This window comes from Mesitornis unicolor, unplaced genomic scaffold (genome assembly GCF_000695765.1).
Source record: "Mesitornis unicolor isolate BGI_N332 unplaced genomic scaffold, ASM69576v1 scaffold645, whole genome shotgun sequence".
In the NCBI taxonomy this organism is placed as follows: domain Eukaryota; kingdom Metazoa; phylum Chordata; class Aves; order Mesitornithiformes; family Mesitornithidae; genus Mesitornis; species Mesitornis unicolor.
The window spans coordinates 13,009-33,943 of record NW_010187255.1 but is presented as its reverse complement, the minus strand read 5'-3'; the positions used below and the strand labels follow the sequence as shown (position 1 = coordinate 33,943).

Genomic DNA, 20,935 nt, shown 5'->3' with positions numbered 1-20,935 from the left:
GTTCTGTGATTCTGTGAACATGATGCCAGTAAGAAACCATGCAGGCTCTCCCCATCTCCTCTCCAGTTTCATGACCACATCACTTTGTCATTAAAACAAAAAACCGTACCAGAACAGTTCCACAGCTGTGATCAGCACAGATTGGATGCTTGTTTGCCTTTCAGCAGACAAGAAGGTAAGAAATGCTGACATGGACTCGGTGTACTTTGCACACTGCGGCATTAGGTACAGAAATGCAGCTTGGGTCAAAAAAAGAGAAATGCTACTAAGGGTACCTAAACTGGTCTAATTACTAAAGCTCATCTTACTGGGTGTAACTGTTAGCATCTCACCAGGATACCAACATTGTGCAACCTGGGTATAACCAGAATCAAGAAAAGAGTCAAGCAGGTTTCATGTAGCTGATTTTATTATTACATACTAATAATACATATCAACACAGCTGTTATCAGAGTAAACCCTTAATGAGACAAGTAAGTGCCATTATGACATTAGGGAACAGAAGATCAGTGTAGAGTGTGGAGCAGCACAGCACTCGATTAAAAAAAAATTGAAAAAAAAAATCAATGCTGTGAAAACCTGTGGTATTAGACTTCACTTGAGGGGGGGGGATCTTAGGAGGGACCTACAGTTCAGAAATTTCCCAAAACCCAGGAAAAGCCAGGTGCATCCCCCCCCAGTGAATCCCTCAGGACTTAGTTCCATGAAGACTTTTTGCAAATTCAGTGTTTAAATCTTCTACATATTTCAAATTCTTCTTTACTGTAAGAGAGCACAGTAAGCTGATCTATTCTACACACATATATCACTTCACTCTTCTGGGGTAAATTAAGATCACAATTTCATCTAGCTTTAAACAGCTATGTCAACCAGTATATATACATCTATGTGTAAACCAAATGCCCAAGTGTGGGCTTAAACCAATCTCGTAGAAGTATCCCAATTCAGCTATTTGTGCTCTTTACTTCAAAATCCAAAGTGCCAAATAGAAGCAGCAAAATTTTCCACTATTGCAGTCTAGAAGAAAATTATGATCCCATTTACTTGTGTGAATTTATAGAAATTATTTCAAGCCACAATTCCAGTTAATTCAAAAGGGCTGAAAACAGGAATAATACATTTACAGTAACTGCACAGCTTGCATGGCCAAAAGTCTCAAAATTAATTTTTAACCTGTTATTAACAAATAAAGGAATGTACACATGTTGACAATTTAACATATAACTCAAAAATAGACAACTACTGCACTGATCCAGAATTGTTAATGCATAATCATATTTGAAAAGATACAAAATCTGAAGTTATTACATGAAATTAAAACCTGGTTTTAAAAAGTGCACAGTAAAAACTGAAGGTAATTACTATATAAATTATCCACAGAGAGTGTATTTCCTGGTTTAGAGCCAACATTAAGTTCTGTTTCATTTGTTACAAGTTCTAAATATTTTAAAGCCATTTACAGCACCAAATCAGTTTTTACTAGACCCAAGACCACTTCTGCTTCCTGTAACTAACAGGAATTGGGCAATGAACGTTCACTATCTGCATCCTGTGCAGCAGCAGCTTCCGAAGACAGTTGAGGAGCTGTAAGCTATCGATTTTTGTTCTTTTTAGAAATTCCCTGCAACAAGAAACAAGCGAACAGAACATATAATTAAGATTAAAAAAATCTATACATACAACATAAAAAACCTGATGTCTGATAATTTATGCCTGCAGCAAACAAAGAACAGTCAAGCTGAAAATAAACAGTCTATAGGCTTTTAATAATGCAAGCCTGCTCTGAAAATCCCTCTCTTTATAGGCATAACAGAGGAAAGCACCAGATATCTCAAACAAGCACAACAGTACCTTACTTCAATTGAAATCTGTGGAAAAAAGATATTTGGGTTATATCCAAAGACACTCAATTGTATTAACACCACTAGTACTGTAAGGGCACTGAAGGCAAGTCAATTCATAATTCACCCTTAAGTGGTGTTTCAAGTATAAACCTTATAGGATAATAGTTGAAAATCAATCCCTCATCCTATCATTTTGTTCCAAAATGAATTTAACTTGGTCTATATACAATATTCCTAGCTTAGAAAAGAATTTGTTTTACAGCTAACCAACTCACATTTGACTTGCAACAATTCCGCAAAGCTAAAATAAAACTTTTGTCCAATAGTTATTTCCTGGCAATTCTGTTTTCCTATTTCCTTAGGATTACAATTGCTTTTAAACTAACCAACAACTCTCTCCAAATGATAATAGCTTTAACTGCATCATTTTGATTTCAACCAAATTGCCTTCTACATTTGGTAGGATTTGAAAACTGTGTCTACTGCTGTGAGATTCTGAACTACCTCCTTACAGACAGAGTACCACTTCAAGTCTTAGAAGTATGACAAGTGAAAAATTCCAGAAAACATGTTATAAAAACATGAAGTGCTAGGTTCAGTACGCAGCCAAGAGCTTCCCTCTAAAAACACAAGAGCTTATACACCAAAAAAGTAGTTTTAAAGATTGCAATGCCAAGTCAAAATACTTGAACAGCTGAAGAAAAACAGTTCTGAACATGAGGGGAAGAGTCTACTAAAAAAGAAAAAAAATTACTGTTATGGGACCTTTTAATCAAAACATGGATTTATTTTTAACCCTTCAGTAAAATCTGCTTCCATGCATTTCACAATTAAGGAGAGTAACGCTAGCTTATTAGTTTCATAGCCAGACTAATGAAGGGTGAAGGTCTTCACAAGATCTGTTTCTCCCTAAACCATCAGAATAAGATCTACCATTAAGCACTGACTGCTTTAAAACACCAGGCTGTTTTTCATCACTAAGATAAGTCAAAAACTTGTTTCTGGTAAATGGGTAGACTCATTGCTTGGAAAAAAAAAAGTGCACATTTTAAGTTCACAGAAGAATATAGGTGGCAAATTTTGCATTCCTACATATTAGAGACAGAAAATTTACAATATGGAAATAAAACAGAAAAAAAGAATGGCTGCCAAGAACAGAGTATGCTGCAACCAAGAGAGGAGTGCAAGAAGGACACTTGCACCAGTAAGTTAATCACAAGCACCCACTATCATTAGATGGATTTGCAAATAGTTTTATTTTGACCGGATATACACAAAAAAAGGAAGAGGTGCTGATCATCCACCAGAGGGTACACTTTAAAAGCCTACTTTGAAACACTGACATGGAGTGTTTCTTCTTTTCCACATGTATGTTTTGCAAGAATTTTTTCTTCACTGAAATGTTCAGAACTAGGTTTAGAGCTTTCTTTCCAATTGGCCATGAATAAGAGCTATAGCCTGTGAATTGGTTTGTTAAAGGGCAGTACAGCGGGAACGCTAAATGCAACCCACAGACCTCCAAACTCCAGCCAGTGCCTAGTATCAACACCTGGCAACTTACCTTACTGGTCATCTTTAGCGTATCAATTTCTTCCCTTTGTTTAGTTAAGGTTTCATTCATACTGCAGAGATGGTCACTCATCATACTTAGCTGATCCTCGTAACTTCTCTTTGTTGTCATCAATTCATCCTAAGGGAACAAAATAACCACAAGCCTTTGCTCAATATTAGTGACAACTGGCAAAGCAGCCAAATTCTACCTGCACTAAAGCTACACTTTTGATGCCGAATGTATGCAATTAAGCTAAACCACTGAAAAAAAAAAATCACTTGCTGAAGGAAACTCAATAGCTATTGTTCTTTTACCTGAAGTCTCATGCATGGTCTGTTCCCCTTATTTTTGCTCTGTTTCCTTTATAATTTCCCCCCACCCTGCTTTTTATGGCTTACATAAAAGACTAACAGCTAGGTTTTCCAACACTGCTTCCAGCCAAGAAACAAGCAAAGTTTATAGAGTTAAAGCATGGCCTGTACACGAACATACAAAGCTGAAGGAATCAGCAATTCACATGCAGTTGCAGAGGTATGATATCTGGGATTAGAAAGACATGGTAGGATAATGCACATGACTTGAACACAGCAATGAAGGGAGACAGACACTTTAGGAAGGACAGGACAGAAGGGGAGAAAGTCATGCTTTATGTGAAGGAGTGGTTTGAAGACAATTAAGATCTCATAGGTAGGGATCAGAGGAGAACAACAAGGATGATATGGCAGGCATCTGCTACAAGCAGATGAAAATCTCTCAACCCCAGACCCTGATCCCTCATGAGGGATTTTAACTATGCTGACACCTCCTGGTAGGGCAACAAAGTGGAACACAAGCAATTCAGTTCTCTTGAGTGTGGTAAAGAGCTTCTTGATACTAATGATCAATAGGCCTAGGAGAGGCTCTCTGCTGGACCTGTTACTCACAAATAAGGAAAAGCTGGTCAGGGATGTGAAAGCAAATGGTAGCCTTGGCTGCAGCAACCATGGGTTAGTGGAATTTAAGATCCTGAGGGAAGCAAGCAAGATGAATAGTAGAATTACAGCAATCCTGCATTTAAGAAGAGTATATTTTGGCTTTTTCAAGGTCTACTTGGCAAGATCCCAGGTAAAGCTCCCCTGGAAGTTGAAAGGGCCAGGAAAGCTGAGTGATTAAAAGACAGAGCAAAGAACAGTCCAGTTCTTAGGGAGCTGAGCAACTGTGGCAGAACGCCAGTATGGCTGTACAGGAAATTCTCAATTCAACAGCTTGATCTGAACTCTCTCTGCTCTGACCAAAGGAGGGGACCAGATTGAGGACTCTTCCAACCTAAAAACTCTATGATTCAACATTACACAGACCACTAAGCACACAAATGGTACACCTGCTATCTGTATTTCAGAATGTAAATATGTAGTTAGAGATGAATATCTCATGCCAAGTTGAATATTGATTGTGGAATTTGTTAAAGGAACAAATCAAAAGAGCACCTTGTGTTTATGAACAATTCTTTTAAGTGTATATCTCTATATTCACTGCCTGCATGGAGCATTTTAGGTACCATCTCAGACGGGTGAGCAATAAATATATGAACTAAATACGAAGAAAGCATGAAGGAATTTATGCACTGAATATTCATATATGCTTTATTTTACTATTGGCTTCTTTCTGAGCTGTGTGGAGGGGAAGGACAAAGGGACAGGACATTCACAAGACAACTGGCATAAGAGTTTATTATGTACTGTTAACAACAGCTTCTTAAAGATTACCCCCAAGTTATTTTTGCTTAATATTAAGCTATCCATCTCAGAAAAAACACCTTGACATTTCTAAGACTTTCAGTCCCAGCTGTTAAAAAGGATTAAGAATTCAGTACATCATCTATCACTGCACTTTCCTAGTCCCATTTCTAAGTGAAATGGACTGATGTGATATTGACAAGGCCAACTACAAATCTAACTCTATGAGAAGCAGATACAACTGCTAGCTGTACACAAAGTAATCCTCCCCTTGCAGGGGGAAACAAGTCACAGAACTCAGTCACACAACCACACATTTTGACACTTAAAAAAAAAGTTTTCATAAAAAGCCTTGACATCAACAGTGCTAAAACACAGGCTTGGCTACTAAAACATTTTCCTTGCAAACATGTTCCACTTCAACTTTATACCTGGGATTTTTTGAGGTTGGACTAGATGATACTTGTGGTCTCTTCCAACCTGGTATTCCATGTTTCTATGATTTGAAGTGTATTATTTAAATCTCTTCTCTACATGCCATTAGCATTTTCACATCACATAACTAAGGATCTAGTGAAGACATGACCATGCTCAATGGTCATTTTTTTCCTCCCACAACTTCCCCTTACACACAATTATGAAATGCATCTATTTCACAGTATAACATTTTACTTGCCTGTAATCTACTGATGTTCTGACTAGCCAGTTTCAACTCTTCTGTGAGCGATTCCTTGGACTTCTCTGCTAAAGACAGCCTTTTGGCAAGTGCTCGACACTGTCAATCGAAACAGGACAGAAAAGGAGGAAAGTCAGTTCCACAGTATTGCCTTGTGTCATCTGTAACTGATTACTTTGGATGTTTCCATCTTCCTGTAGTCCTTAGATTTCAAGGAACTTAGAGCTTGTGCACATTTTTAAATGCAAAGGTAATGAAATAGTTAACATTAAACTTGCTTCATTTTACAGAATTACCATATTGCCGATCCTCTAAATCTCGTAGTTTTCACATTATTGCTAGGAACTATTTCATAAGTAAAAATCAACACAAACAACTTACTTTATACATTGCCAAAATATCAGAGAAAGATGGTTCCTCCATAATATGTAATCTACTATTAAAAATAATATTTAAGAAGATTTTCTCAGTCAACCTGGAGTTCTGGTACATTCCACATCAGTTAATTATAAAAATCAAAATGGCCACTATTTTCAAGCAAAATCACCTCATGATTTGAAATGAAAACAGGAAGTAATAGACACAATGAATTCTTTTGTTAGTTCTTGAAGTGTAAGTTGTGCCTAAGAATCAATTTCTCAGAGGAGAGCTGTTTTCATCACTTCATGATACACTCAAATATTTTTGAATGATGTCAGCATCACTTTAAGATGAAGTCAAAACTAGCTTGGTAACTAAAGCCAGCCGCTTTAGCTTATATGAACAAACCTATACATGATACACATTGTACTACTAAATACACTCAAGACAAAGCTACCACAGGATTTATTAAGCAAAAACAAAAAATGAAGCTTTTCTACGTTATCCAATTTTATGCACACTGGACTGCAGCCAAAAAACATATTCCAGGAACAGATTTTCATGAAACATTATGATCCATGCATTTAAACTCACTGTCATAGCACTAGCCTGTGGAAAAATCAAAAAAGGGATTTACCGTTTTCAGTATGGACACTGCTTGTATGCTTACCTCAGCATGAAAGTGTACTGATTTGCTGTCAGCAAGCTGCAGATGAGATGTAAGTTCTGCTATCCTTGCCATATAGTGGTTTTTTATCAGGTCTTCACGAGACTCAACATCCAGGGCCTGGCAAAGCAAAAGTTTAAGCAGATAGATATTTACATTTAGTAGACTAAATATGTAAATAACAATGTCCTCTAAAGTGACTTCACTTCTTCCCTGTTCTACCAAAAGCACTGAATTCCCTAAACACAACAAGTCACAGCAGGTCACTGCAATTTGTCACACTGATGGTGGCTTAGTGTCAGACTTCCTTAAAGGACAAAGAGCTGACTGAAGTAGTAAGAAGTTAGCTTGATTTAACTTCTCAAGTCCCTGATGAACATGCAAATCCACTGCAGAAGTGGACTGCTTCCACCTACATAAAAACTTACTGGCTTTTCCCAAAAAGGAAAAATTCTTTCACTTCACTAAATTTCAGAAGCTCACAACAGTCAGAACTACTTTTTACATTGCATGTTCCAGAAGTTTGTTTAGATATTTGAACTTTAAAAAACCCCAAATGAAACAAAAAAAACAAACCAACTCATGAGTTTACTGCAAGTTACAGAGAAACTCACTGAATGCAGCTTTCACATCACTTGTGAAAACCTTCAAGTTCAGCATTAAGCAGTAGCTTTCAAGAACTTGTATCAGCTATTACCTGGCTCCCATCCCCCTTTTATGATATTGTCAGAAGAAAAGGACAACTAAAATATACATCAGTTCCCTGCAGTATCAGAAAAGGGAAAGCACTGAATCTTATTGTGCTAGGTTTCTGCTGTGGCAAGTGTTATGCTACAGCAGTGCTAAATAAAGAGTTAGCATTTAATCTGACAGCTGGTTCTAAGTTTCTTTCAGTGCAGCGTCTGGTTTGGAATAGCCAGATTTAAGTGTTAAACACCAGGCACTACAGTCAGTGACTTTTTTTGCAGCTAGAGCCCTTCCTCAGGAGTCAAGAATTGAGGCCTGGAATGCAGTTAGGATTACTGAAGTACACAGAGACCAATGCTTTCCTTAAATTACAGAGAACAGACCTGGACCACAGCTCATAATGCTCCAAACTGCTTACATGAATAAAAGATAACAGTTCACTGAACAAAAGAAGAAAATCAATAAATACATGGATTTCGGGAACTTGAACATACAGTGTACAGACCACATAGGTGACTCATGCCACTATACTACAGTATTCTTGGTAATTAGACTTTTGGAATAAGTTTAACAGGATCAGAATTGAAGTATTTACCAGATGTACTTTGATAATGTTTAAAACAGATTACCTTTTCATTATCAGTAGTTACAGTCAGCATTCCAATCTAGAACAAGGAAGAAAATACGTTTAAGTGAGAACTGCAAAAAACAGATAGCATAGCTGCAAGTTCTCTCTGCTTCAGTCATAGAAGGAATTTAATTTTAAAAAAACAAAACAAACTTGCAACAGTTAAAACTAAAACCAAATTTGAAGTATTCCCAGCTGTAAGATAAGCAAGGGTAACAAGACAAATGTATGCTCTGAACAGAATTAAACCTGACACCAGCTCTCCAACACTTAATAGCCTTTGCTTTACAATATACACAGGGAAAAAGCAGGAAGAGCAACAAGATGCAGCTAGGTTTATGATTATGCAACTGCTTGATTAGATGAAACTAATTCAGAGGTTCATTAGTACAGGAAAACATTACTTTTCATGTTCAAGAGCAAAGAACCCCATCTTAGATTTCTCGAGTACCTTCTGAATTCCTTTCTTTGCAGTCTGACGAGTAAATTACATTGACAGGTCAGTGTAAAGCACTGACAACTCTAGCAAGAGGGTGTATGCAAATAACTAGTTTAACGGAAGAACGTCTTCACAGACACTCAAAAGGGTTGATTTTTGTTTCTGATTTCAACAGGACTAGAGATTTAGCTTTATGGAAAATATACATTATGTTGACCTGTAACATTGGCTTTTTCTAGTCAGTTTTTATTCTGAACAAATAGATCAAATACAGGATCAAAAACTTAAGATGCCAGTTTACTTCAAAAGTGGATATTTCAAAACAATCCACAAGTCATTTTTATCCTGGAATAGGAAAATGAGGAGGAGTTAAAAAAAAAATTCTATCAAGTGCTGAGGTAAGTACATTATTTCTTTCTTACAGATGACATCCCTGTTAATACCACTTTTGAAGTGGTAAATCAGAGGAAAGGCCAACCTCTTTTAAATATTATCAATAAACACAAACAACAACATGTACCCAACTTGCAAGGACAGAACAGATGCCGTATCCAGATATAATTGTTGAGCTCAAGTTGTAGGCACCTGTGAAGGTTACACAAAAATTGGTGCTCCAGAGAGCACTGAAAATTTTAACTTGAAGAAGCCATTCAAATTAAGTTATACTGCTAAGACTCACAGCAATTCTTTCAACCCATTTAAAATTACCTGTTTCCCTTTGCTTTAACATACCTACATATGAAAGAAGTATTGGAAACTCAGAGTCAACCCGAGATACATACTACTTCAAGGGTTCTTCACTTCAGAGTCAGAAAAATCTAAGCCCAAGTGCAAAAGCATTTCACTGCAGTTGAAAAGCTTTTACTATTAGCGTTCCACTAATCAAACCATACTGCTACTAAAGAAAGTGGATTTTTCTCTATTGAAGGAAAAAGGTCACTTACCAGACTAGTACTTTTAAGAGGTTCCCTCAGACTCTTTTCTGTGGTTTCCTTCTTTTGTTCAGTTACATTTGGCAAAACAGAATGCTCTTGTACAGTTTCAGCTAAGTGTCCACTAAGAGAGTTCTTCAGTTTTTGGTTTTCTTTCTCTAGTTTGATTTTAGCTAGCTGGGCCTCCAACATCCAGTGTTCTTTTTCCTGTTCAAGTTTTGCTATTTTCTCCAAACTTTGCTGGACCTTTAGGAAGGAAAGTTTACGGTCCCGGTTATTGAACACAAGGGGAAAGTCACACACAGGAAATGTCTGAAGATAATTTTAAACCATTACATAATTGAGCTAGTGAACAAGGCAGCAGGTAAACAACTACTGATTTGAGCTGTACACTTAACTGCTGTCATGTGTCAAAAGCGACCATGTTATTAAATAAGTCTGAAACGTGCATCACAAAGCTACAGCAAACTGGCAACACTGTATTAGTGAAAATTAAAGCAGGAAAGAATTTTATGAAAATGAAAACTTGAAAGATGTGTGCCGGGCACTAGCATTGTCCCTCTCTATGCTAAGATGTCAAACAATCCCTCCTCTCCCAGCTGCCCCACTTTATACAGACAGAAGAACCCACTTGTCCAGATAAGAAATCAATGATGGAACAATACACATCATATCACTCTACACATTTCCATTGAAATTCATCTCATTCCTACTAATACACTTTGAATATTGGCCACTAGAAAAAAAAAACATTCAAGTATTTTTCTTCTGTAAAAGTTCGATAGTGACTCAAGCCCAGTCTGAACATTCAAGCTAATAAATTTTAGTATTAATCAGTTAGTGAATCTCATTCATATAAGGAGATGGGCAGACTGCATAGGTCTTAAATAACGTTTAACCTTCCTCTGCCTCACCTTTCAGAAAAAAAAAAAAAATATATATATATATATGCACATTGCAAGAATGATAAATCTATTAATAGACTAACTGAAAAAAAATAATTGTTCTTAACCAGTGCTAATAAATCCTGCACTTAAAACAGTACATAACTTTAAATACTTCAATAGACCTTATTCTTGTCTATATTTTGCATTTATTTGAGTTATTAAAGATTGCCTGACTTCTTTTATTTATAAATTAAGGTATCACTGGCATAATCCTATGTCTTATAACTACATGTACATTCTGCAGGTATAGAACAAATCTTGGATAACTCACCCTGACAAGGGTACTTTCAAAACTCTACAAATAAAACATCTACAGTCCAATTTTAAGCTTCAGTATATGCATATATATGTACAAATGACCACACACAAGCGTAGAGACTATTTGATGCTACTTTACCTTTATAAAATACACTATCATATACATTGGTAAAAGTTATACCAGAATACCTGTTGTGCAAGACCTTCTCTACTTTCTGTGGAACTCAAAAGAACTCTGCGATTGGCCAAAGCCTCTTCATAAGGCACTGAATCTGCACAAGGCTGCAGAAGGATGAAAGAAACATGTTTCACAGTAGATCAGAATATGTATTCTACAATTATTTTCTTATTGCCCTCCTCACTTTAGTAAAGGAAAGAAAAACATCTCCCAGGTGTTTATCAGCTAGTAGAAAAGATGGTTTAAACTGACAAAAAAAATACTGCCCCAAAATGCATACCTGATTAAAAAGTACTCAAAAAAATCCAGGTATTACTCAATGATCAAATGCATCTTAAGGTCCACTTTACAGACATTGCAGTAAAGTGATTTTATGATAACTCTTAAGCACGCCATCACTTAACTGTTAATTTTAATGGAGACAACAGGGAGATCTGGCAGTGTTCAATCCTTCTGTTCAGCACATTTTCTCCAGCATACCTCTTTTTCAGATGCTTTTTTATTGTTGTTCTCCACTATCTTCCAGTGAATGCACATACAAAAATATGATGTAATTCCCTCCATATTCCTGATGAATATGGGAGGAAATTTAAATAGACAGCTACCCTCTTCTCCTTGGTGTCTTGGCAAAAGAAATAATTAGTGGAAATGGGTAATGGCAAAACTGGCACATACCTTCAGCTCTGAGAGCAACTATACTCTCTAAGTTTTTTAATAGCATTATTATTCTAAGGGTTTCATTTCTCAGCCAAAGATTCTCATTCAGAGAATTTCATTCATTCCAAATACCAAAAATCTTTAGTTTGTATTTTCTTTGGCACAGCCAACGATCAACAGAACTATGCTTTTCCTGTGGAAGCATGCTAGCTGAACAAACCTTCTTCAAAGACTTCATGTAAGCAACCGCCTTTTTCTTGTACTGCAGCATACACTCAGCTGAAAGAGGGTTGACGAACTCTGTTCCTCCTTTAGGGCCGTAGCTCAGTGAAGTAGTAAAGTGATCCAAGTTGTTGCTAAAGAATGAGGCAATCTAGACATATAAAGACAAGCCACTTTTTTAATTAAGATGACCAGAAGATTCACGAAAGCAATTACACTTTCAAGAGAAAGACAAGTATTTAGTGAAACTGGACTTCACAACAAAAAATTCACACAAGCTACAGGCTGTTCCACATAACTTAGACCTTACTAACGCAAAGCATCCTCCTCAAAGTATCTACTTTTAACAACCATTCAGTTGTTGTTATCTTGTACCCTGAAAATATCTTAAAACAAACGTGATAGTATAAATTATTATCAGAGGCACACCTAGATTTTTCAAATAATTCAATTAATATTTTAAAAAACCTACAAAACAGCAAAAAAACCCCTTTATAAATTAGGGCATTATATTGAAACAAAAATATCCATTACCTTGCCCACTCCATTTGTTAAAGCCACAACAGAGGATATAATACAGTCATTTGTAGTTACGAGTTTCTGTGTGGCAGTTGGAATGTCTTGTTCTAAAGTAGCTTTCTGACTGTAGTGCTTGGAAATGTCTAGAAAAAGAAAAAACACATTTATGTCAAAATACGACTTTTGTCTATTTCAGCAACTATTTTCAAATTCAGCTTATGACCTCAGGCTTCAAATGCTTTTCTCCACTTTAAGCAAGCTGTATAGAAGTTTAGTCTAGATACTATTAGTTCTTCAGTATCCTGTTTTAGACACTTGTTTGTGATCATAAGGAATAGACATTATGACTGTTACACAAGGCAGAATAAAGGTAAATATTTAAGTGTGCTCTGTATCCCAAAAATCATAGCTGTATAGGGAATCCAAGCTCACATTTAACTAGCACTTCATTTCACAAGTACACTTTCTATTTCAGTATGTTTACATCAGGACACTTAAAAGTAGAATTTTTAGCCATGTTCAAAATCTGATTCTTAAGCTTACACGATTTATAGTTTAATCCTGATAGAGCAAATCTAAAAGACTACCAGAAGTTTAGAATGTTACTTCTTATATTCTAAAACTCTTTCACACCAAATTAACTGAACAGTCTTCAGAGAGGTAAAAAAAACCCCAAAGACCTTCAAAACTTTTTGAAAGCCATTCACAAAAACGTCTTCGCTTAGATATACTAATTAATTTCAACAGCAAAATTCAAAAAGACTCAAGTATTTACCATGTAAGAACAAACATTCTCAACTTGGTCTAATTAAAAAAAAAAGTTATTATTTGACAAGTGAACGTTTTGCACCCACTCTACAATAAAGTACTGTTGCTACAAAATGGAGAAATCTCAGGTCAACACTACCAGATGTTATAATCTGAGGCAAGATTAAGCAGTTGGAAATCAGCTTGGGTTGGGAAAGAATAGAGAAGTGACAAATCAAGCACTCTGGAGTATGGGAATGTGAAATGTTAAGCACACTTCTGTTGCTACCTAATGAATTCTACTGACCGTTTTCCTCAGTACTTCACTTCTGTTTTCTTTATTTCCTTTGTTCACGTTGGATTCATTTTACGTTACGATAATTGTATTATTGTAAGAGGCAAAAGTTATTTATCAGTAAACTTATCTATGCTACAAACCCCTTGGTTTAGTGTCTCCTTTTGTTTGAAGTACAATCGCTAATATAATCTTTCTTTTTGTAAAACAAGGACTCTGCAAAATACGGCAGTGCTATTCATGTTATTACTAAGAGAAAAAAAAAGTGCTAAAAATTAGAAATGTTAATGCTTAAGCAGTAAACTAGTATTGAAATAATTCACCTATATGGATTATTTTCTCTCTGGGAACAGCTACATGGTACAGAAATCGTAGGATAAACAGAAACATCAGTGTTTTAACTTCCTAAGGTTTAATCAAATGTCATTTCACTGAAAACATAACATATCCATTTTCTTCTGATAAAAGTAAGGAAAGCCATCTTCAAGGAGGAAGTATCAAAAAGAACACAAACTTCATAAATTTTGTTTACATATTCATATTTAAAAGAGTAATAAACCTAAGAACAGAAAGGAAAAATTCCACTTTGAAGGCAGGTACTAGGTCAACAGTGCATAAGCCAGGGAAAATACATTTAATGGCATTCCATTCTCTATGCTTGTTCCACTAAAATAATGAAGTTCGGAAAATAAAGTGATACTGCTCAGGAAGAGCTAAAGCACCACACTTAAATATTCCAGCAACTTAGAAGAACAAAGCTAACAGAATGGAGGAGTGAAACAAAACAAGTAGTTAGTAGGTTTAGTTTCTCAGTTTGTAAAGGCAAAATAAACCAGATTTCACATATTACACATTCAGTATTGTTTCAGAGAGAGTATGTGTCCTACATAATATTCCTGTACTCTTACCTTTCAAAATGTCATTAAATCCATGAAGACTTGAAGCAACATTTGTAAACACAGAGTTGTAATTTGTCCTAAGAAGTCCTTCTGGTTTTGTACCTAAGAGTACCATGTAGAAAGGAAAAAAGACAACACTTAAGATTTGACCATAAATGAAAGGAGTTAGCTTTGAAAACAATCCAATTTCCACCTACTAGAAACATTTGCATGGAGCATGAGAATAAAATATTCGTTTACTTAAATTTCCCCCTCAAATTCTGCCAGAGCAAGCAGGTAAAAGACTTCCAAGTTTCTGAAATTTCATTCAGATTTTACAAATACCAGTTGTTCTGGTCTCAAAAAGTAGTTAGCCATGCAGAATGTACATACTCAGTGCTGTAGGAAGGACCATCTGGGTCCTTCTAAAGGGTGAAGACTGAAAGAAACTGACGCCATAAAATAACTGTTTCCTCTTCTTTACAATATGCATTTGGAGATAGTTTCCCCATACAAACACACAAAGGTTTTACCTAATTTTATTTAGTCATTACCATGAGAGTTGTAGTTCAATAATGTTATGGACAGAAGGAGCTAGAAGTGATAATTAGTAATAATATGTAGTTTATTAACAATTTTATAAATAATAGATGACAAAAGATAGACTGTCAATCGTATTATAAAAACCTACAGTTACTTCTTCTCCTCTACAGTTAACTATGACTATCTGAAATGTGGTACATGTGCTGCTTGGTAGTTTTCAGGTCTGCACCATACCTGTAACTATCCGGAAGGAAGAGTATGGAGCAATAACCAAACACTCTACAGCACACTTGGTCTCCCAGCCTGGATTAAAGAGGGTCCAGTAGGACAGGGCATACTGCAGAATTTGCCCACAGTTTAGACTGTACCTAAAGAGTAGCATTAATCTTGTTTACCTCTATCACAGGTGTGGGGTTTAAAAAACAAACAAAAAACCCAGCACAACCCAAAACTCACTCAACAAACAAACACAAAAAAACCCAATGCTGGTCCAGAAGGAAAACTAGTATTTTCTAGTTTCAGTGTAACCAGCTGAGCCAAAACTGGCACTTACTTGGTAATGCAAGAAGACTAACGTATGTGTGTAGCTTCTCAAAGACTGCAGTCAATCTTTTCATATCTCTGTGTAGCTCCATATTTCTAGCTCTTAAAGCAGCTGTGCAAAGAGAAGACTCACACTCTTCTTCCAAACTAGGAATATATGAATTATTTTTTTAAAAAAGTGAGCAATTATCTTAAACAACAAGTTCATGAGTTTTGGAATAAATAAATAGTGTTCTCTACATCCCAGTCCAAAGCAGCAATGGACTAGAAATTTATTTCAGAAAGGTTAATATCTCAGAGTAACTCAGCAACATATGAAAATGACTGTGTGCACGTACTATCTCCACTCTTAGGAGTAATCAGTCAAAAGCCATTAACGGTCTGCTTTCACAACAAGGAATTCATTCCATCAGTTTAAAGACTTTTTCCTCTATTACATATAATTTATCTTTGGCTTCCTAAGGTGCAGAAGAAGGGGTACAAAGAAGGCATAAACCAAGCTTTTTCTTCTTCCTTAATCCAAACCCTATTTTTAAGCATTCCTTTGCACTAATAATTCACCTCATAGAATCGTTATGGTTGGAAAAGACATTTAAGATCATCAAGTCCAACCATTATCTAACTCTACCATGTCCATTTCTAAACCATGTCCCTGAGCACCGTATCTGGATGGCTTTTAAATACATCCAAGGATGGTGATTCTACTACTTCTCTGGGCAGCCTGTTCCAGTCTTTGAGAACCCTTCCAGTGCCGAAGTTTCTCCTGATGTCTACCCTAAACCTCCCCTGGCATAACTTGATGCCATTTCCTCTCATCCTATTGGTTGTAGCTTGTAAGAAGAGACCCACACCTGCCCCTCTACAACTTCCTTTCAGGTAGTTGTAGAGAGCAATAAGGTCTCCCCTGAGTGTCCTTTTCTCCAGGCTAAACAACTCCAGTTCCCTCAGCTGTCCCTTATAAGACTTGTGCCCTAGACCCTTCACCAGCTTTATTGCCCTTCTTTTGACACACTCCAGCATCTCAATGTCTGTCTTGTAGTAAGGGGCCCAAAACTGAACACAGTATTCGAGGTGCAGTCTCAGCAGTGCCGAGTACAGGGGGACACTCACTTCTCTAGTCCTGCTGGCTACACTATTTCTGATACAAGCCAGGATGCTCTTGGCCTTCTTGGCCACCTGAGCACACTGCTAGCTCATGTTCAATCAAAACCGTCAATCAATACAAAATCAATTAAAAAAAAAAATCAATACAGGCTGTCAATCAATACCCCAGGTTCCTTTCTGCCAGGCAGCTTTTCAGCTACTCTTCCCCAAGCTTGCAGTGTTGCATGTACCTTTGACACACCCAGGAACAAAGATTTTCACTGCAGAAGGGATATGCATCTAGCCAAGTTTCACTACATTGCTATATTTACTACATGATAAATAATCTCCAGAAAAGCTCAAGAAATTAACAGCTTACACTCTTCAGATATGATGCATAGAAGTGCTATCTAACAACACTGAGAAACATTAAAAGTCTGTGCAGCTTTCATTAAAGTCTCATCTGTGAGGGAGAAAAAAAGGCTTTAAAATACACGTTTTAGCCTTGATGCCTACCTGAAAAAATTCTGCATCACCTAAACACTTGAAAACCAGCAAAGAAACAAGTTCTGCCTTAAGCCAGGGTGCTTTAAGAGTTCATTTAATATTAGAGTTGTAGATGCTGACAATGCTGCATATCTACCACTTAGTGCCCCTTTGATTTGATCTATCAGATCGAAAGTACCTTTTTAACTGATAAGGAAGAATCTTTCTTAAAAAGTGTAAGTACGAAGCTAAATGTTCTGAGAAGACCTTCAATTTCACAGCTGTTTCCTGGAAGGAAAAACAACACATAAGTATTCTAGCTCTGTAAAAATCTTTTTCAATAGTAAAAATAAGAAGTCTTACCAGGACTGTCACAGTATCTTCTGTAATACTCTCAAACAAGTGAAGCATTCCTTCCTCCAGAGGGCGAACATAAGCAGCATTTTCATGAAGATACTGTGAGAACTGAGTACAGAGAGATTTTTAAATGGTGCTTGCTGAAAGGTCTTGCAAACTGCTTCAAGTTAACAATTGAGCAGTCCACTCTAACAAAGGACCTGTCATCTTAAATGATTCCCAAGATGTCAGTAAGAAGATAGAGCAGTCAAGTGATGTACAGCAACCTCTCCTACGGGACACACCAACACACACCTTGAGGGAAAGTGAGAAACAAACACTACAGTGGAAGTCCAGACAAAACCCTATCTAGGGCTTTGCCACAGCACCCTATCCCATTTAACTGCCATGCACAGCACATCAAACCCTTGCTTTTTAAGTTTACACATTCTTGCATTCCTTGCTCAACTCCATCAAATTAAGGCTAGATCCATGCACCATTAAGACACCAGAATAAACTACCCTGCCTTCTTCCCAGCTGTTTGTCTCTCTGCCATGTCCATGTCCACTAGCTCAAACATTTACACCGCTATATTCTGCAAAGCATTAAAGAACTAACCCAAGTTAAAGCTGAGAGCAAGGGATACATTTTAATCTCTCTCTTACCAGTCCAGTCAGAGCATGCTTATGCTAATTCAAAGGACAGAGCAGTAAGCAAAGGAAGAATTCTTTCTTTCAACAGCTATGACACGTTAGGGCAACTATGAAACTTTGGCCTCATACAACTGCCTGACTTTGCTAAAAATTGCTTAGGTAAATTCTATCTCTAATTTTGCCTTCAAAGAAGTGTATCTGAGAACAAAGGTGTTTACTCTTACACACAATCACAATGTATCAGAACTGTCAGCTTTCAATTTTGATACCACAATATTACAAAAAGCTTTTTCCACAGATTGACATAGGTAGTTAAAAGTGATCTTGGTTTTTATTTCACCTCACAAAAAGATGCCTTCACCTTTGATTATTTATACCACAGCAGTAGGTAAAGATCTCAGGCAAACAGGGTATGATAAATTTTAATTATTTCGTGTGTTATTACAGTGCAGTACACAGTGTTAAGAAGAAAGATGTCAAGCTCTCATTCATGCATGCACAAATGTGGATGGTATTAGGGAAAACTCCTACATCTAAGGAGGAAGAAATAACACATGCAGAATGTTCCTGACTGGTGTTGCAAGAGAGAAGACTGGAGTTATCTGGCATGATGCTGAAGACCCAGCAGAACCCAGCAATCCAATACTTAAGGAGAAAAGGAATACTTGAACCTGGAGGGGAATTGTCCACATCTACTTTGAGTGTCTGGTGGGGAAAATAGCTTGAAAGCGCCAGACAAGACCTGGAGTTGGGGAAAAATAAATCAGTGCAAGTGTGCTAAGCCACTACCTGACACTTCTCTCATTTTCTCTACTCCATTAAGGGGAAGTTTTTGAACCACTCAGTGGAAGAGCAAAGATCATATCGAGAACACTTGATAACAAATAGATAAATTAATCAAAAGTACAGGACCAACAGCAGCTTCAGTGAGTGATAAAAAAATGCTTCAGTACTAGAAAGTCAAAGCAAAAGCCCTGAGAGGTAGCTGCAATGAAGCAATTAGGTCATGAATACACAATGGGGCAGACTACAAGAGACATAATTTTGACAACAAACAAAGCCTGAAGTACTGAATCAGAGTCAATTATCAGAAAAGGAGAATGAAATTACAGTTCTGATTAAGTTTCATGTTTCAACTATGTGAAAGCACTTCTGTGCTGAAAAAGCAACAAAGACTTGTTAAAGTAGGACATTAAGAAAAAACTGGGTGAGAAGTGATGTCAAAGAAACCTGATTTTATTCTCTTAGTGTAAACTGCAGTAGTGTCTATAGAATCCAATAACTACACCAGGCCACATAAACAAGGAGACACAGTTCCTGCCTCAAAGAATTTGGTAGATGACAAAGCCGCATAGTTTTCACAAGAAGGATGTGCCATTTTGAGTATGTTTCGTGACACAAGCAAGAAAATGCTGTTCTCCAACTAAGATCTATGCTGAATCTCCATAAGAGTGTATTCTTGATTCAAGTAGTTGAAAAAACTGAGAAGGTAAATTGAGTGGGATTTCTCTCGTGGATAAACACCTTTACAAGCATATTTGTTGCCTGCAAAGAGATTAAAGAAGGTCTTCCCAAGAACAGGCAAGTTTTGCGATAGTTAACATTGCCACTACATGCATTGCAGCCATTTCATGAATGCAAATCACAGCCATCTCTGCAGCTTAAGTCTGAGCCCTACAAACTACTAAATTAAAATTACAGCCTGAATCAGAATATACTGTCATCCTGCAACTAAAATGCACATAAGGTCCACTTGCACTATGAAGTCAGCAACCCTGGCGTTAAATCAATTTTACTCCAAAGCATACATATGTGCATCCTCACACAAATGCTTGTGCACAAAGTTCTATGCCATGAAGAATGGAAAAAAAAAAGCCAAAATATGCACCTTACCAGCTCTGAATGATACTCTCAGAACGGTCTTCCAATGCAGTTGCACAAGAAGGGACAGGTCGAGTTTCTCATAATAATTTAAACATGCTTTACAGACCTGAAGTTTTACAGCACTTAAAGTATTTACATAAATAGCCCAAAGTCAGATTACAAAGTCTTTTGACAAGGGAACAGAGTCCAAGTTCTCTCCTTCATAAGCCTAACTTACATCCAGTTGATTTCACATTACAGTTATACACTTTAAACACAAGACCTTCTGTCTCAAGATCTCCTATGCCCCAGTGTGTTGACTAAGCATCTATTTAGCAATATAGTATTTGTGTATTTTAAAATACATCAGCTGAACTTTTGACAAATGCACTTTAATAGAAAAGGCTTGATTTGACTATCACATTGCTTTCATAGCAGAGGCACAGGGAAAAGGATTCTCTGCAACTACACCTTCACTCACATTCAGAGAATTCACCCAGAAGAAAAGACTTCTCATGCTGGAGAGGCTGCCTCTCAGGAACACTCATAGCATTCTAGTAAAGGTGACAGAAGTTTGCATGACTGTGATCATTCATTCATGAAAGTCTACATAACTGAATATACTTGTAGTTGAAATTTTTACCTTCTGATTTAACGGTGATATAGTGTCTGTTGAAGAATCAATGGGGAAGATCTGTATCTTCTGCTCAGTGTACGTATGGAAGTTCAGAAGAGCTGTTACAAGTTCTTGAACAAAAGCCAGTGCCTGGCTAGCAAGGTCTCGCAACTTCAGCTGTAAAGACAGTTACAAAATTACTGTATTTGACATGTACCTATCTAAATATGAAAAAAATCTATGGTTGAATACAAAAAATTGCAATCAATTGTTTGTTTGTTACTAGTTCAGCCTAAAATATATAGCAGCCATGATCTTCAACTTGATTTTTAAAGTTTATTAATAAACTATAATACCACACAGAAGAGCATGACAGCAGGTCACCTGTTCTCACAGCAGACACTTTAGGAACAAGGTCTCCTTATAGGCACTTCTGAAGAAAGGAGAAAGCAGCTACCTGAAGTCTTTCTACAGCGGCATCAGAATGCGCTAACTTGAAGGTTCAAGACATACCATACATGCAAAGAGAAATCACCAAGTGCAGTGGAGCCCATCCTCAGTAGCAGCAAAACGGGAAAATACTGACTGCATTAAGGTATCCGATTTATTA

At 36.8% G+C, this 20,935-nt stretch overlaps 1 protein-coding gene across 1 annotated transcript in view; it reads right to left on the bottom strand.

The window, feature by feature from the left end:
• Nucleotides 1-389: 389 nt before the first annotated feature.
• Nucleotides 390-20,935, bottom strand: part of PPP1R21 (protein phosphatase 1, regulatory subunit 21) — a 30,572-nt gene continuing 10,026 nt past the window's right edge. The window contains exons 8-21 of the mRNA XM_010185363.1: nucleotides 20,353-20,502; nucleotides 17,220-17,321; nucleotides 17,056-17,144; nucleotides 15,298-15,434; nucleotides 14,232-14,324; nucleotides 12,297-12,424; nucleotides 11,761-11,913; nucleotides 10,895-10,987; nucleotides 9,513-9,746; nucleotides 8,131-8,166; nucleotides 6,818-6,934; nucleotides 5,788-5,886; nucleotides 3,406-3,534; nucleotides 390-1,621 (exon numbers count right to left, since the gene is read on the bottom strand). Of these exons, the coding sequence (XP_010183665.1) occupies nucleotides 1,592-1,621; nucleotides 3,406-3,534; nucleotides 5,788-5,886; nucleotides 6,818-6,934; nucleotides 8,131-8,166; nucleotides 9,513-9,746; nucleotides 10,895-10,987; nucleotides 11,761-11,913; nucleotides 12,297-12,424; nucleotides 14,232-14,324; nucleotides 15,298-15,434; nucleotides 17,056-17,144; nucleotides 17,220-17,321; nucleotides 20,353-20,502 (1,590 nt within the window). The 3' untranslated portion in view covers nucleotides 390-1,591. The remainder of the gene's footprint in view (nucleotides 1,622-3,405; nucleotides 3,535-5,787; nucleotides 5,887-6,817; nucleotides 6,935-8,130; nucleotides 8,167-9,512; nucleotides 9,747-10,894; nucleotides 10,988-11,760; nucleotides 11,914-12,296; nucleotides 12,425-14,231; nucleotides 14,325-15,297; nucleotides 15,435-17,055; nucleotides 17,145-17,219; nucleotides 17,322-20,352; nucleotides 20,503-20,935) is intronic.